The following is a 17,683-nucleotide window of genomic DNA, read 5'->3' on the forward strand; positions in this document are numbered from 1 at the left end:
CTCAAATCCAAGAATGTAAAATTGATGTATTAATAAATGTAAATGAGCTTGCTGAATGTGTTTTCCCTTCTTCCCCCTATTAAATGCATATAAAATGCATTTTACTCTTTGAGTCCCATCAAAATTCACTTTATTTGAAGTTGCTTATTGTAAATATGCAGTGTTATCTCACACCCTTTGGCATCTTGATGGTTTTTGGAGCTCAAAGAGATTAAATTTGGACCACGGGATGAAATGCTGAGGATAGTTGGTTAGCAAGCTGCATTCATAAACTGCATGGGTGCATCACATAGACACATACACCTTATAACTTGCTACTAGAATTTCACAGTATTCAATTCAATGTTATTTATATAGCACCAAATCACAACAAGAGTCGCCTCAAGGCGCTTTATAGTACAGTACAAAGCAAGTTATATTATTTGTCACATAATTGCAATGAAATGTTCAAAAAGGCAATGACATCACACACTCAGTCAACAGATGCAGTTCAGTGAGCTGAATAACGTGAGGTGAAGCCTAACAGACAGCTAAAAGGTACAGCTACGTGATTTGGCAGGCTTAATGCAAAATTCAGTTTGAACAGGTTAGAGGTAACATTTTGGGTTTGTTTGTTTGTTTGTTTTGTTTTTTAAAGTTATCTGAGCTGTTGTATGAAATTAGCCACAGAGACTAAAATTGTATTTGTGCAGACTGTAAACATGTTTATGTCTGCTGTAAGGTTAAGCAAGTTAACATGGGAGACTGCGGGGATAAGCTTACTTTTGCAGCCTGCAGAGTGGCTGATAGAGGACCTGCAGTTTGTGTCTTAGCTTAATGTTGTTGCTACTCGGTCCTAATGCAGGATCCTGTTTTTATTACCTACAACTGAGCTGACATACCTGCAGCTCTGCAAGTCTGAATATCACTATAAAAAGTAACAAAGTCCAGCAAAGGTTACTTTCTGATTAGCTGCTTCTGTCACTTCAGTTTCAAGCAACGCTGAAACATTAGTAGCTGTCTAAAGCTGCAGATATATATTCTCACAGTTCATCCACAGTTGAAATGAATATCTGATCTACATTAATATATTCAGTGGTTTCTGAAAGATCAACCTGACCCTGACTTTAAATACCACAGAATGAAAATATTTCACTGGAAGTCATCTGTTTTTCAGCTGCATTCATCTGTGTCATGAGTGGGTTGAATGGAATTAAGAGCCAAAAGATAAAGTTGCAAGTACAACTGGAAACTGATAAAAAGTTACAAACAGGAAAGATTTCAGTAAGGGGTGATAAAGAAAGTCAACTTCTGGTTTTGCTGCCAGTAAATCCCCCCACAGACACACACGCCCCCTGAACACATGCATGTATGTCTGTTCTTGGGAGAACCCTCCTTTGCATAATGCAAATTCTCATAACTGTTATCCTGATTCTAACCTGAACCTTAAAGATGAATCTTACCTCTTAAACAGCTATACAAAGCTCCTATGGTGACGACCTACAAGGTCTAAAACACACACTGGTCCTCATACAGATAGCTGTTAACACATACACACATGCATGCAGGAAGTGGTGTCATTTCTGGTTTGTGTTGTTGAGAACACAGAGTGATGAACTCAGTAGGTCACAAACATCCATATAATCATTAACTCACACAATCAGGCCGGAACTTTATTTACAACTACCCAGGAAACAAAATGACACAAGAGTCTGTAACCTGCAAAGGAGGCGGGGGCGGGGGGGTCAACATCTTCTGCAATTTTTTTTAAAACTACATGTCCAACAGCAACAGAGTTCAGATGCTGTTTAAAACAGAGAGAACAACAGAAAGCAATGACCGGCAAATCTTAGAAGCCTAGCAGTCATAATGGCTCAGTATTGCACAGGAAAGCTCGAGTACAGATGTTCTTGAATTTGATGTCAGCAACACATTTTTTTAAAAGGTGGGATGGGAGCAACAAAAGGCTGGAAACCTACGTGTCAATAAAAAGAAACAGGCTGAACATTTTTCAACTAATCAAGTTAATTTGCAACAGGTCAATAATATGGCGGAAGACCATCTTAGAGAGGTAACGTTTCTCAGACATGAAGATGGGCCGAGGTTCACCTGCAAATTGAGGAAAAACTTCAGAATAATGTTCATCTGTGTAAAAATTTTGAAGACGAGGGAAAGCTGGTTGTTAAAAACCTCCTTGGGATTGCTTTGGTCACCAGCCTATTGCCATGGTCGTAGTTTGGATACAGGTGACAGTCGACAAACAGCTACTCTCCAAACTGTAATGGAGCTAAACTGGAAACAGAGACCATGCGCCTCAAAGCAAAAGTTGCACTTTTTTAAACAGTGATAGTGCTGAGGCACTACCTACTACCTACTACTACCATTTCCAGTTTGTAGTCATACTTTTTCAGTATGTGCATGAGGCATAAAGGCAATTGTGACAACATGCTAGCAAACATAGATATTGTTAGGAGAGATTTAGTACAGCACCTTCCTTGCAAGCACTTTCACTCAGTAAGAACCAGGAACCTTCAGGCACTACTGCCATGTTGGGATTAGACATGTTTCCCCAGCAGATGATGATTGTATCACATTCGATATGGTAGTGAACTCTTATGTATTTTTATTTTAGTTGAATATGTTTAATTTTACCATTAAAGTCTGTGGGAATTGGTTAGAATGTTTAAGATAGCCTCAAGTGGCCATAAGAGGAACTGCAAGTAACAGCACATAAGTGTTAGCTTCATTTGTCATGTCTGAAGGCTGACTTACACCCAGTGGTCAGGTGGGGCCTTTCTGTATAGTCTGCCTAACATAAATCTTAGTTCTGTTTAATGTGAAGCACACTGACTTCACCTGTAATTAAAAGTGCAACATAAATATCATTTCCAAGTTTTAAACAAAGCCCAAATCCCCTTTAATCCCCTTTGAGTCAAATTCATTGAAGGTTCCTGAGTTCAGATTCTGCTGGTGTGTTTGGGCGTAGCATCACAGCACCTCGAGTTCAGGACCTGCAGCACTGCTGAGGTGAGAGGTCTCTCTCTGCTAGTCTGCAGCATCCTGCCACTTCAGACTACACGTGCGGCGTGATGACATCATATGAGGGTGAGAGTCAGGGGTGAGAAGTGAAGGTTAGCTGAGGGAGAAATACGTTGTTTTTAAAAACCTGCTTTCGTATGGCACATACGAGCCATTTGTTCCTGTTTTGTGTTAGGTGTCCCTCATGAAACATTCAATGGATTGTGTAGCTTCTTTTCAACAAATTACTTAATTAAAAGAATAAAAAAAACCATGAATGTAATAAAGCAAACTTTGATTTTAATGCAAACAGAAAGCATACATACAGCAGGAATAAAAAAAAGATCAAAGTCAACCATCAAACGAAAACGTGCGAAGCTACATTCCTGACATTCCTTAACGATATGTGGTTAGAGTGCTGTGAATTCCTGTCTGTGAAATGGGGACTTATGATGAGAAAAGCCGAAATACCTCAGGGACAACAGATGAAATGATTTGCATCTCGTCTTCATGACAGGTGGCTTCTGACAGGCACAAAGGCTGTGACACAGAAACAAAAGTCTGTGTTCAGGATCCAAAAGGCAACAAACATGCTGACCCATTTCCAAACCACAGAGCGATAAAGAATTTTCTTTGTGCCGTCATCCTGAGGTGTTTTTCATGTGGAGGAAAACAAAGTTGAGGAGCAAATGGGTGAAATCACTGATTCACCACTCAAACACAAGCAGAGCTCTCTGTCACAGTACAGCATGCTTCATCGGCCAAACAGCTGCTGATGAGAGCTGAGTGGAATGATCAACCACAGATGCCTCCTCCCATAGCAGGTCTCAGTGGGGATGTTGTGGCTGCTGATCCTAGTATATTTGAGCTGGTGTAAGGCCCACAAGTATGTTCCAAAAGAAGAAAGAGTGATTTTAAGAGCTGAAGCAAGCAAATTCAGTGGACGGGGGTAAGTAGGTGCAACAAAATGAAAAAAGTTACAGAATAAATCCTTGTTGATTAGCCAATAACTGTGCAACAGATAAGAAATGTTCTCATCCCAGGTCATCAGTTACTGCTGTTCTCTCAGATAACTGCTGGTTATTAGTAATGGACTACATAATAAATCGTCAGCCAGCTGATTGCAGTTTATGTCATACTTGGGAAAAGAGTTTAAACCTGGTCCATTACGGGCCGATGCCACGGGACATCTTGTGCATCTGACATCCGGCAGTGTTGGACACCTCGACAAAAAGAAGAGGCTGTAACATATTATTGAAAAGGCCTGCAGAACATAGAACATAGAATTTCAAGGCAGAGATCAAGAAGTGAATTTAATAACAGACTGTCTGCGCTTTTTAAAGGTTTTTGTGTCCTGCTGCATGCTGGATGGCTATGACAGACATCCAAACCTGGACTTCAGTCAAATTTGCATCCTTTACTATAGTAAAAAGTTGAATTAATAATGTTAAGATGTATTTTTTGTGTTTAAGTCAATGTCAGAAAGCCAGTGATTGCAGCTTTGTTGCTGTCTTTCTCTCACTACTTAGATGTTTGTGTGTTTTGTGATGCTGGAGCGATCTCTGTCTCTCATACACTCATCATCCCTCTCCTCCTCTCTCTGACTCATCTCTCTGATGCGCTCCTCTGCTCCTGAACCAACCTTACATGGTCAGTGACGTGGTGGCAGGATCTCCCTACGTAACGCACCAACGTGCCATTCAGCACAGCTTCGGCACCTTATCTAATATAAAGACCGCCGCCTGCCCAGGCGTCCAATCAGCGCACTCCATCTGTTTCCAGGGTGACGTGATGTAGAGAGTAGGGAGCTTCCTCACCGTTTGTGAACAGAAATAGCTGCTAGAGTGACACACTGAGCTTCTTTTTAAGTCTTCTAAAAATAACACTGCTATTCTTGAGCTTCGGTGATCTGATTAGCAGGTCAACGCCACCAACGCCATCAGGGAGCGCACATATCAAACGTTGCACATGGGGGACGTGGGAATGCTGAACGTAAATGGCACAAATAGAACATCAAGCTTTCATAGGAAGCAACAGAATTTTCTAGATTCGAGGTAAAAAACCAGGGACAACTTCAGTTTTGTGTTTACATTCTTTTGCTTATGATAGCACACCTGCATTATTGGATGGAGAGTAATATATAATCTGGTATATGTCTGACACAAAAAGGCAAGATTTTATCAGTAGTTGCTTAATCTGTGATCGTCATAACAGACTGACAGAAATATTGTGTAATGGAAAACAAAAAAAAACATTTCCTGTTTTATTCTTTAGTCCTTCAACTTGTTTCACTTCATTCTGTTCTACTTGCTGACGTTGGCCCGTTTCCATTGTGTCCTCTTTGACCTGATGTTGTGATGTGTGAGACTCCCTGTGGAGTCACACTTGGAGTTGTAAGAGACTCAAGCATTTATTACATTTACAAAAACCTCACATTTGTTACAACACCGGTACAAAAATATGAATCAATATGAAATACTTTTCAAAACTATGTACAGTTTTTTTTAAAAAGCCATTTCAATTTGTTTATTACTGGAAAATGTCCTGAAATAATCACGTATCGATTATTTCAGGATATGCCATTTTGCTTGTTTTTAGGTTTCTGCCTTTATGCCTGGTATTCTGCCAGTCTGACTTCCTCCATGCATATATGCATAGCCTTGGATTAAAAGATTTGGATTTGATGTAGTGTCATCAGATAAGCACAGTTGTGGAGGAGTTGGAAGTCTCAACATGTTGATACTGCAGTCAAACTGGATTACTGCACTGAAAGTATTTCATTGTGTCCTTGCTGTGAGGTATTTACACTCCTAGTTTCTTTTACTTACTGCACACACGCACAGAGATATCGTTGTGGGTGTGTAAAATGATTAATGCAGGCGGATACATTTCATATTCACATCAGGGACGCAGTGACCTCTGTGCTGCCACCACTGACGTCTCTGGATCAGATCAGTTTGTCTGCTTCAGGGCGTGAGCTCCTCATATGTAACCCACTGCAAATGCACTTGCCTAATGTTAATGTTTACATAGTGTTGCTTTCATAACCAAGGATGACAATCCTTTGTTGCATGGCAGGCACCTCTAAAGATAATTATGAATAAAACAAATTATAACATCTTTATACAAACATCTTAACTTTTAACATGAAAAAAGTCTTGCTCCAAATGTTCCTAGATTAAGCTGCACTTGCAGAAAATTATTCTAGATGCTGAAAATAAAATTCACTGATTAAACGTCTTGGATATTCTTCTTGGTGATTCATGTTTGGATCACCACAACACAGTTGTTAAGATCAGTGACTCAGCAGAGAGCAGACAGGTAGGTGCTTTAACTGCATGTGTCAAGACACCTATCTATCAGCCTCACCTGAATCAAATCACTCCTGTACAGAAGTTTTATGAAGGGGGAAACTATCCATGTTTATTTCTGATGTTGATTTGGAGATTTTATAATGGTAGTCTATGAGGATTGACTCATTGTGACTCTCTCAGATTAGATGATTAGATTAGAGGGTCAACATTTATTGGAAGCATAGTTTCAATTAAAGGTCTGCAAATGAGTGTGGGTGACAGCGGACAGCACAGAGCAGATGCGTAACATCAAGAGAAACTAAAACTTTCAAAAGCGATACTTTTACATTGCACGGCTCAGATTGAAACAAGGATGACACCATCAGAGAGGAGGTGTGAAAAAAGCTTCGTCACAACCACTCCATGACGGTGTGAGCAAAACACTGTGTAAGTTTGAAAGCGTTTATATGCCTCGTGTGTTTTGCCTAATGCAACTTGGCTTCCAGTCAGAGAAGCTGACTGTAAACTAGCAGGACAGAGGCAATAACTAAGCTAGCATAGCACAAAGGTTACAAAGCCTTTTTAGAAGCAGGTTTTCCCTTTTTGCAACCCCATTGAAATGCCTCTCTTATCTTGGCAGTTATTTTCATACAGCATGTTTAGCTATAATTAGAGGTTTTCAATTCATGATTCTTAGAATGCCGTACCCCCGTCTTATAATGTCTGCAAGCAGAGAGGCTAACTGTACTATAACCGTACATTTTGTATTATTACACTGTGTGCGTCAGTACATTTCATACAATTCATTTCGTACAGTGCTATGTATTGCCTTTAGCAACCAGCTGATCATTTCAGGACTGAATCCTTGCAGCACACTGGCTGAGCTGAGCTGTCAATCACCTGAAGAATTTGGGAGTGCTGGCTGTGTCTGGCCTTCAGGCCCCAGCAGGGATGGGTCGGCTGCCAAAACAATCAAACCTGTGGCGTCAGCAAAGTGGTGGAGTCCCCATCAAATCCATAAGCGGGAGGAGTAACAGCAGGATGTGACATCAGGATGTGACATCATGGGCAGAACTGGCTGCAAGCCCGGCTTTAGTTTACTGCTCCGGTTTCACACAGGCACACAACTGGAAGAACTCAGTGTTCTTTTTCATACACACAATGTCTCACAGAAAAAGTTCAGTACACATAAAGAAGTCAAGAAAACTCCAGAGAAGCAATAACAGGCTGTTCACATCTATTTTAAATAATGTTTGATGCCCTGAAATATAAATAATGTCAGAAATAAACTACAAATGTTATCAAAACAGTATCATGTTAGCCCATGAGCTAACATGCTCCAGACCTCTGATATTTGATATAGTACTACGGTGTAGGTTTAAAACAAAGAGGGTCAGTACTTTCAGGGTTTCAGACCCATGCTGTGGAAAAGGTTCTTCTATTAGATCAACTCAATAAGTTCTCCATTCATAAACCTTCAAAACCCACTCATATAGACTGGCGTTTGTATAACATTTTATAATGTCTGTCAGTGCTTTATACTACTGACTTCTTATTTTTTATTGTTTTTGTTTTTCATTGTTCCCCTGGTCAGATTTGGAAAGTTAATGCTGCAATTTTTTGTAAATTCTGTAAAAGAACAGCATTAGTAAAGCTTAAACAAACAATCAAAAAACCCTATTATTGTCTATATATTATCTTCTTCTTTTTCAAACAAAGCAGCCACAAACCCAGAGGACAGGAATAATCTATACATAGTCCAGGCATCACCATGGAAACCGAGATGGTGTGAAGATGTCCACCGACACACTCCTCCGTGTTTTCATCCATTTTTATCCTGCAGAGTCACAGCCAAGATAAACCATCTACATGTATCATGTAAACAGCTTAAATTGGATTAACTACAGAACGACACCACATTTCCACATCAAACGCATTTTTTTGTCTGAAAAGTGGATGCAACAGTTTTCTAAGAAGGTTTTCAAGGAAGCATTTTCCCATTGAGCTGCATCAGCTAAATATAAAAGATTAAAAGATTAGATTATTTGTAATTGATTGCACTGTTTGCACTGGAACACTGTCAGCATTTCACAGATGTGCTGTATAAATATAATAAATGAAACTGAGTTTCATTTAATATAGCTGAATCAGTTCTCTGATGACAAGATCATGATACCATAGATGTCCTCTGCATGTTTTTTAGAACAGTAGGACGGGCTCAGAATAGAGAACTGAACTTTGTGCAAAATTAGTGGAATGTCCTTTAAAGAGTCCCCTTCACAGGGCCAGGGATAGCTCATAATTTGAGGTCCATGCAGCAGCCCAAGTACAAAAATTATATGAATCAAACTGGACACAGAACGATTTGTCTTTCTACAAATATAGGACCTTGAACAGAACTTGGTAAGTTTCCTGTGGAACTCATGGGGCCAGAATTTGTTGATGGGCCCAACACTGCATGCTACTATAGTTTTCCTAGAAGCTAATTCTAGATTCTGTGACAGATTGTCCTCCTATGCGTTAGAAATAGCACAAGACCCCTTAGAGATAGTAAAAAAAACCCACACACATACATACACATTTCTCTTAGATGAACCACACAAAAATCGATTATATTTCCATCAAAACTTTATTGACCAAACAGAATAAGACACAATGTGGCTTCACTTCTCACTTGTGGCTATTCTATTACATCAAGCAGACTCATATTTAATGTATTTAGATACATCAGTGTGTAAAATCACATCATGACAAAAGTTCCTGTGCAGCAAACAGGTAAGCAGAACACCTGCCACACCTGCAGCGCAGGTAGTCTAGAGCTTTACGTGCAGCTCTTCAGTTCGTTCATGTGACATCCATTTGCGTCACTCAAGTCCTGGTATTTCATCTTCACTTCCCCCTCTGCAGCTCCATGACTGAGACTTCCTGCTCAGTCTGGTCCAGCTTCCACAGCCACTACCAGTACCGACGTTTCACGTGCTCCACGAGGTCACAACGACCTCCCCCATCGGGCTCCCGGTTTGGGTCGGTCCGGCACAGCACAACAACTCAAACCGCGTTACTTCTGCGCAGGTTTGATTGTTTTCACTCTTTCTCACCGCTCCCCGGCGGTCTGATTCGGTTTGGCTTGGCCCGGTTCCAGTCAACGGTCCTGCAGCTCCAGGCAGGGCACCCACTGATTGCTGCATCGGCTCTCCTCACAGAAGCTGCCGACGTCTTGCAGGGCTTGGCACTGCAGAGGCTGCACTGGAGGGTTCTGCAAAACACGGTGGAGACGGACGGTTAGACTCTCGGAAACACTTTTTTAAAACTTACAACAGTATAATATCATGAACTTGTATCATTTCTCGAGTAGCTCAAAGGAAGTTCACACTTACAGTGACCAGAATGCAGTGCAGATCCCGGGGTTCGTTGCTGTTGCTGTCCTCGGTGTCCTCCTTCAGCAGCTGAGCCAGCCGCCTCATGCCTGACACCCGCAGGATGTTGATGTCGTTGTCGCAGCAGAAAGCCTGCAACAGCGTGAAATGGATCTGCAGCGCTATGTCGTCTTCATCCTCCTCATCAGTTGCGAGGATGCACAGTACAACGCTATCTGGGTCTCTGCATGTGGGACAGAAGGTGAAAGACCCGGTTAATGTCAGCGTCATTACATATTTCTGATATCAAAAGCTTTGGCGTGGTTAATTAAGGTGAGGAAAATCAAACTTATACTTACACATTCATGAGTTTGGCGGACTCGTAGACTCCAACCGTGAGACAATCCTGCTGCTGAGCAGCGACCAGTAGCTCCTCCAGAGCTTGACTCACCGTCTCCATCCTGCAGAGAAGCGGAGGCGGTTAGAAATGTGCGAACGACACGACTAAACTGTGGCAAACAACTCTAAAGTCTACATATAAACTCCGGCGACACACTAAGCATGCAGATGCAACCTTTAAAGTACAAGCCGGCATTATAAACTCAACTAGAACGCGATCTGTAATGTCAGATCAAATGTGTCGGTGCGTAATTGCGCATCACACACAGCCGAAACTTACTTTTTTTCGGTGCTGTTTGATCCAACGACCTCTTCCAAAGTCATGTTGAAGTCAGTAAAATAATCCACAAGATCCAGGATAAGAAGAAATATCCACAGCGCGGAGATGCGGCTGTACTATGAAATTCCTGATACAACGTCCAAACACAGTGGTATTCCAGATCGTACAAAGGTCCTTTCAGAGTCCGTTAACGGTCAAACTGAGTAACAAGTCCGATTACTGCGAGTCCGTGAGTAGAAAGAAACTCTGCCTGTGTCAGCCGAAACTCTCTGTTATATTACTCCTTCCCGACCGTAGGCGTGGCCACGCCCAGTCTCTCGTTCGTTCATTGGTTTGCCGCTATGAATACATCCCCCGTTCTCTGCGCCCATTTGCTGAGCCCCAGAAGACGCTGGTGATCCCACGTTGGTGGTTTCGGAGAATCCCCCGCTCTCTCCCTCCTTTTCTTCCTACGCTTCTTGCGCCGCTCTCTCCCTCTCTCTCGGTTTGTTTACCGGCAGCTTTTCTTTCTGAGTGGAGGAATTTCCAGATCTCTGTCCCCCCCCCCTCCCTCGTCCCCACTGGTAGAAGCTGGCCGAATAAAAGAAAGCTTCACCGTGGCAATGCTCTCGCATCGTGTTCGTGCACAAACCCCCCAAATACACCTGCACACCCGCGGAGACGTACATGAAATTCAAATGTATTTCAAATTATGTTATAAAAAGGAAGCTGGACCAGCTGACCAGCCCCGTGTGCGAGCACGCGCTGGGCGGACATTGTGTAACGGCGTTGTGCAAGAGCAAGGTTATTTGAAATGGGAAAAGGCCCTGTCTGATAAGCACGAGGCGAAATTCACGAGAATCTCAGATGACAGTGATGTTTCTCTTTTATATCACACATAAATTTATCTTTTTGTTTTCTTGCAAACCATTTGAGGCGCTATTGCAGCTGCAGAGCACGTTTTGTTCTGGAAGTTTCAGCTCAGCACCACTACCTCCAACAGGGATAAAAATAATCCCTATATATAGGAGCAGAGCTGTTTATCTGCTGAAGCCTGCAACAGCAGCGTGCAGAACAGAAGTATGTTACAACAACATTCAAAACTATTATTATAACCTTCATATTTCACATTCATGAATGCAGGTTCCCTTTTTCTGTCACATGCATTTTTAACATCACACGCAGAGCTGTCACACGTCTGATCGGTGGCCCTGTGTGATCAGGTCCACCTCACCGAGCCTGATATGAACTGTCTGCCCATTAAAACCAGGTCTCAGACTCCCTCCAGCGGCTCCATAATGCATCTGCTGTCAGCGGCGAAAGCCCCAGAGAAGGCTTGTTGGAACAGCACCCTGCAACAACCGTTTGGTCACGTGCAGAGCAAGAGCGAGTCCCGGTCTTTGGAAAATATTGGGAATTCCTAAAGGGGAGGTTTAGTGAAAAACATTTTTAGGGGGTTTGATGTTTTGTTTTGTTTTTCGGGGACTTCCTGATTCTGAATTTCCACGAAAATAAAATTGAAAATGAAACTATTTACAGGCTTCACTTTACCATGTGCAGCAATTTATTTGAAATATATCAAAATCCGCCTGTAATCTGTGCAAACATAAAAGACGTTGTGTGCATAGGTAGAAGGGAAATTTGGCAGCCACGGCTAAACAGTTTGAAATCTATTTATTAGGAACATCCACAAATATATAGGGTTATCTAATAAACAATGAAATATTGTGTATTGTCGGTTACATTGTAAGCACTTAACTGATTTAGCACTTGTCCACTGAAATAGCAGAAAATCTGTTGGAGTTGCTGTATGAACAGATTTTTCTGGTGTTACTGCGCCACCTGGTGGTCCGATCTAAGGATTCACACTTTACGTGTATAAATAATTATGTCATGGTTTTGTTATATTTTATAGTGTTTTCTTACAGTTTTTTTTTTTTTTTACAGAAATAGATACAAGTTAAATACATTAAAGTATTATATTTATTGCTATATTTAGATATTCATGGAAGAAAACAGTATAAAATGAAAGAAAGCAATAAAATAGATTTACAAGCAGTAACTAACAAATTATAGAATGTGAGTTTAATATAAAATCTCTTTTTCTGTTTCATTTTTTCTGAGCTTCAGTTGAGATCCAGTGACCGTGAAGGCCATAACATATGATTTGTATGAGGGCTCACCAATAACCTTATAACAGGTATGCACTTTATTCAATTCAATTCAATTTTATTTATATAGCACCAAATCACAACAACAGTGGTCTCAAGGTGCTATATAAACAACAGTGGTCTCAAGGTGCTATATAAACAACAGTGGTCTCAAGGTGCTTTATATTGTACCGTAGATCGTACAATAATAGATACAGAGAAAAACCCAACAATCATATGACCCCCTATGAGCAAGCACTTTGGCGACAGTGGGAAGGAAAACTCCCTTTAACAGGAAGAAACCTCCGGCAGAACCAGGCTCAGGGAGGGCGGGGCCATCTGCTGCGACCGGTTGGGGTGAGAGAAGGAAAACAGGATAAAGACATGCTGTGGAAGAGAGACAGAGATTAATAACAGATATGATTCGATGCAGAGAGGTCTATTAACACATAGTGAGTAAGAAAGGTGACTGGAAAGGAAAACTCAATGCATCATGGGAATCCCCGCAGCCTACATCTATTGCAGCATAACTAAGGGAGGATTCAGGGTCACCTGGTCCAGCCCTAACTATATGCTTTAGCAAAAAGGAAAGTTTGAAGCCTAATCTTGAAAGTAGAGATAGTGTCTGTCTCCTGAATCCAAACTGGAAGCTGGTTCCACAGAAGAGGGGCCTGAAAACTGAAGGCTCTGCCTCCCATTCTACTTTTAAATACTCTAGGAACAACAAGTAGGCCTGCAGAGCGAGAGCGAAGTGCTCTAATAGGGTGATATGGTACTACAAGGTCATTAAGATAAGATGGGGCCTGATTATTTAAGACCTTGTATGTGAGGAGCAGGATTTTGAATTCAATTCTGGATTTAACAGGAAGCCAATGAAGGGAAGCCAAAACAGGAGAAATCTGCTCTCTTTCTAGTCCCTGTCAGGACTCTTGCTGCAGCATTTTGGATCAGCTGAAGGCTTTTCAGCGAGTTTTTAGGACATCCTGATAATAAAGAATTACAGTAGTCCAGCCTGGAAGTAATAAATGCATGAACTAGTTTTTCAGCATCACTCTGAGACAGGATATTTCTAACTTTAGAGATGTTGCGCAAATGGAAGAAAGCAGTCTTACATATTTGTTTAATATGTGCGTTGAAGGACATGTCCTGGTCAAAAATGACCCAAGGTTCCTCACAGTGTTACTGGAGGCCAAGGTAATGCCATCCAGAGTAAGAATCTGCTTAGATACCATATTTCTAAGATTTTCAGGGCCGAGTACAATAACCTCAGTTTGATCTGAATTAAGAAGCAGAAAGTTAGCGGCCATCCAGGTCTTTATGTCTTTAAGACATTCCTGCAGTTTAACTAATTGGTGTGTGTTACCTGGCTTCATGGATAGATAGAGCTGCGTGTCATCTGCATAGCAGTGAAAATTTATGCTATGTCTTCTAATGATGCTGCCTAAGGAAGCATGTATAATGTAAACAGAATTGGTCCTAGCACTGAACCCTGTGGAACACCATAATTGACCTTAGTGTGTGAAGAGGACTCTCCATTTACATGTACAAATTGGAGTCTGTTAGATAGATATGATACAAACCACTGCAGTGCAGTACCTGTAATACCTACAGCATGTTCTAATCGCTCTAATAGGATATTATGGTCGACAGTATCAAACGCAGCACTGAGGTCTAGCAGGACAAGCACAGAGATGAGTCCACTGTCAGAGGCCATAAGAAGATCATTTGTAACCTTCACTAAAGCTGTTTCTGTGCTGTGATGAGCTCTGAAACCTGACTGAAACTCTTCAAATAAGCCATTCCTCTGCAGATGATCTGTTAGCTGTTTGACAACTACTCTTTCAAGGATGTTTGATATGAAAGGAAGGTTGGAGATTGGCCTATAATTAGCTAAGACAGCTGGGTCTAGAGATGCTTTTTAAGTAAAGGTTTAACTACAGCCAGCTTGAAGGCCTGTGGTACATAGCCGATTATTAGAGATAGGTTGATCATATTTAAGATCGAAGAATTAATTAATGGCAGGACTTCTTTGAGCAGTTTTGTAGGAATGGGGTCTAAAAGACACGTTGATGGTTTGGAGGAAGTAATTATTGAAGTTAACTCAGAAAGATCAATTGGAGAAAAAGAGTCTAAATGAACATCGATGGTACTGAAAGTAGCTGTAGATAATATTACATCTGTGGGATGATTATTGGTAATTTTTTCTCTAATGATAAGAATGTTATTTGTGAAGAAGTTCATGAAGTCATTACTAGTTAACGTTAAAGGGATTGTTGGCTCAGTAGAGCTCTGACTGTTTGTCAGCCTGGCTACAGTGCTGAAGAGAAACCTGGGGTTGTTCTTATTTTCTTCAATCAGTGACGAATAGTAAGATGTTCTGGCTTTGCGGAGGGCTTTCTTATAAAGCAGCAAACTATTTCTCCAGGCTAAATGATGATCCTCTAAATTTTTGTGACACGCCATTTCCTCTCCAGCTTACGAGTTATCTGCTTTAGGCTACGTGTTTGAGAATTATACCACGGAGTCAGGTACTTCTGATTTGAGGCCTTAGTTTTCACAGGAGCTACAGTATCCAGAGTCGTACGTAGTGAGGAGGTAAAATTATTAACAAGATAATCGACCTCTGTTGGAGTAGCGTTCAGATAGCTGCTCTGCTCTGTGTTGGTACAGGGCATTGAAGATGATAACAGTGGGTGGATTATATTCTTAAACTTAGTTACAGCACTTTCAGAAAGACATCTACTGTGATAAAGTCTACTCTCCATTGCTGTGTAATCAGTTATTGTAAATGTAAATGTTATCAGGAAATGATCAGACAGCAGAGGGTTTTCAGGAAACACTGTTAAATGTTCAGTTTCTATGCCATATGTTAAAACAAGATCTAGAGTGTGATTAAAGTGGTGGGTGGGTTCTTTTACATTTTGAGAGAAGCCAATTGAGTCTAATAACGATTAAATGCCATGTTGAGGCTGTCATTTTAGCATCTACATGGATGTTAAAATCACCCACAATAATTATTTTATCTGAGCTGAGCACTAAATCAGATAAAAGTCTGAGAAATCAGAGAGAAACTCTGTGTAAGGCCCAGGTGGACGATAGATGATAACAAGTAAGACTGGTTTCTGAGTTTTACAGCTGGGGTGGACGAGGCTAAGCATCAGGCTTTCAAATGAATTAAAAGTCTGTCTTGGTCTTTGGTTGATTAATAGGCTGGTGTGAAAAATTGCTGCCACACGCCCCTCGGCCTGTGCTTCGAGGTTTCTGGTAGTTAGAATGACTCGGGGGTGTTGATTCATTTAAACTAACATAATCATCCTGCTGCAACCAGGTTTCTGTAAGGCAGAGTAAATCGATTTGTTGATCAATTTACTTTAAAGACGATATTTCTGCATGAGACTGAAATATCCATGAAACAGTGGAATAAAGGTCATCGGAGCAATCGAACACGAGGCTAAATAAAGCACAGCATAGCTTTAATGTTAAATAAAGTACTAAGGGCAAAGTATTTTCATTCTTTCAAGTGCATCATCAGTAATTATACAATACTACGATAAGTGCAAAGTCTGTTATAAAGCATCCAAAATTCTCACCTTCTTATGATCTAATTACACTGTATTCAGGGTACCAGCTTTATTAGAAAGTATCCAAAGCAGAGGAGCAAGTATAAATGTATGGGGGGGGGGGTCCTCAACATGTCTCCCACACTCAGAAAAAAAAGATTTTTATAGATTTTTTTTCTGTACTTCAATCTCTCTTTGAATTTTAACATTTCCAGAAATGTACATTAGTCTACTATAAAGATACACTGAGTCTATATACAGAGTACACACAAACACGTCTAGTTTAGATTCTCTTCACTGGTTCATTTTGTCATCATTATCAATTCTTTCTTTCATAGCCACAGAAAAGGCCTCCTTATAAAAAAGAAAGAAATACTTCAATGACAAGATAGAGCTCTCCAATCTGATGCCCTCAGCAAGGTTGTTGCCCTAACAGAAAAGGCCTGGTCAGCTTTGGTTCCACAGGATGTTGGATTGTGGCACTGTGGCACGGCCATCAGAGCCTCAGATTGTGATCGGCGTCAGAACTGAAATACATTTTGGTGCAAGACCAAATAGACCTTAAAAAAATCTAAAGAATACATCATTAAATTCAAATAAATAATAATACTTATTCAAGAAATACTTAATGAAATATTTACAAGAATCATCTCCAGGCTTCTAGAAGGTGATTCAAAGTTATTCTTTGGATTGTGGCTTTTGCTCTGGGGAGGCCAATCCATGACTGAAAGTGTTCCATTGTTTGTTTGTTTTTCTCCTGTCCATGTATGCTTTTACTGCATCTGTAGTATGTTTAGGGTCATCACCATAGTGAGAAATGAATCCATTGCCAATTAGATGCTTTCAAGATGGAATTACAAGGTGGATCAAAATCTGAATCTGCTTTTGTGTTCATAGTGTCATCAGATTTGACAAGATCCAACAACATTGGCCTAAAAGACGACTCAAACACAACAGAGTCTCTGCTGTATTTACTATTTGGACCAAAAATGTCAAGTCTGCATTCATATGGAAGGGGATAGCTCAGTGGGTAGAGTGTTCGCCATATGATCGGAAGGTCAGGTTTCAAATCCAAGCGAACAGGTACCCCTGAGCAAGGGGCTGGATTGGTGGCTGCCCGCTGCTTCACTGAGTGAGTGGGTCAAATGCAGAGAGTAATTTCCCTACAGGGGATTTAAAAAGTATACCAAAAAAAACTTCTGTAGGAGGTGTTGCCTCTCTTTTTCAGTCCAGTTTTTGTAGAATTCATGCCTCAGTCTTTTCTCCTTAACAGAGTTTCCCTTGCAGCCTCCCATCCACTGAGACCATTTCTGATGAGACTTCTGCAAACAGATGGAATAACTAAAGGATCAGATGTATCTCTCAGGTCTTGTGTCAGGTCTTTGCTAGATGTTTTCTATTAAGGATTTTCAGATACTGTTCATATGCTGTAGATTTTTAAAGACATTTATTTTGTCCTCCAATTGTCCAGTTTCCTCAAATTATTCAAGGACAAAATGAATAGAATGTTGAGATATTTTCAGTGAATACCTCTTTAGGAATCACCTTTTGGTCTAAGAATACTATTTTACGTCCCTGGACTTGTGTTATCTTTGGCATTTTTCATAGATTCAAGTAAAGAAATGGAAGAAATTTTGTTTCCACAACAGACTGCTTGTAACAAAGTTCC

General features: G+C 40.7%; 1 protein-coding gene across 1 annotated transcript; it reads right to left on the bottom strand.

The window, feature by feature from the left end:
- Window positions 1-8,900: 8,900 nt before the first annotated feature.
- LOC116333084 (growth arrest and DNA damage-inducible protein GADD45 beta) lies at window positions 8,901-10,584 on the bottom strand. Its single transcript, XM_031756229.2, has 4 exons — window positions 10,326-10,584; window positions 10,006-10,107; window positions 9,668-9,890; window positions 8,901-9,546 (listed from the first exon to the last, which is right to left on the bottom strand). The coding sequence occupies exons 1-4, from the start codon at window positions 10,367-10,369 to the stop codon at window positions 9,433-9,435; spliced, it is 483 nt and encodes a 160-aa protein (XP_031612089.1). The 5' UTR covers window positions 10,370-10,584; the 3' UTR covers window positions 8,901-9,432.
- Window positions 10,585-17,683: the final 7,099 nt, after the last annotated feature.

Source organism: Oreochromis aureus, linkage group 15, assembly GCF_013358895.1.
Source record: "Oreochromis aureus strain Israel breed Guangdong linkage group 15, ZZ_aureus, whole genome shotgun sequence".
In the NCBI taxonomy this organism is placed as follows: Eukaryota; Metazoa; Chordata; class Actinopteri; order Cichliformes; family Cichlidae; genus Oreochromis; species Oreochromis aureus.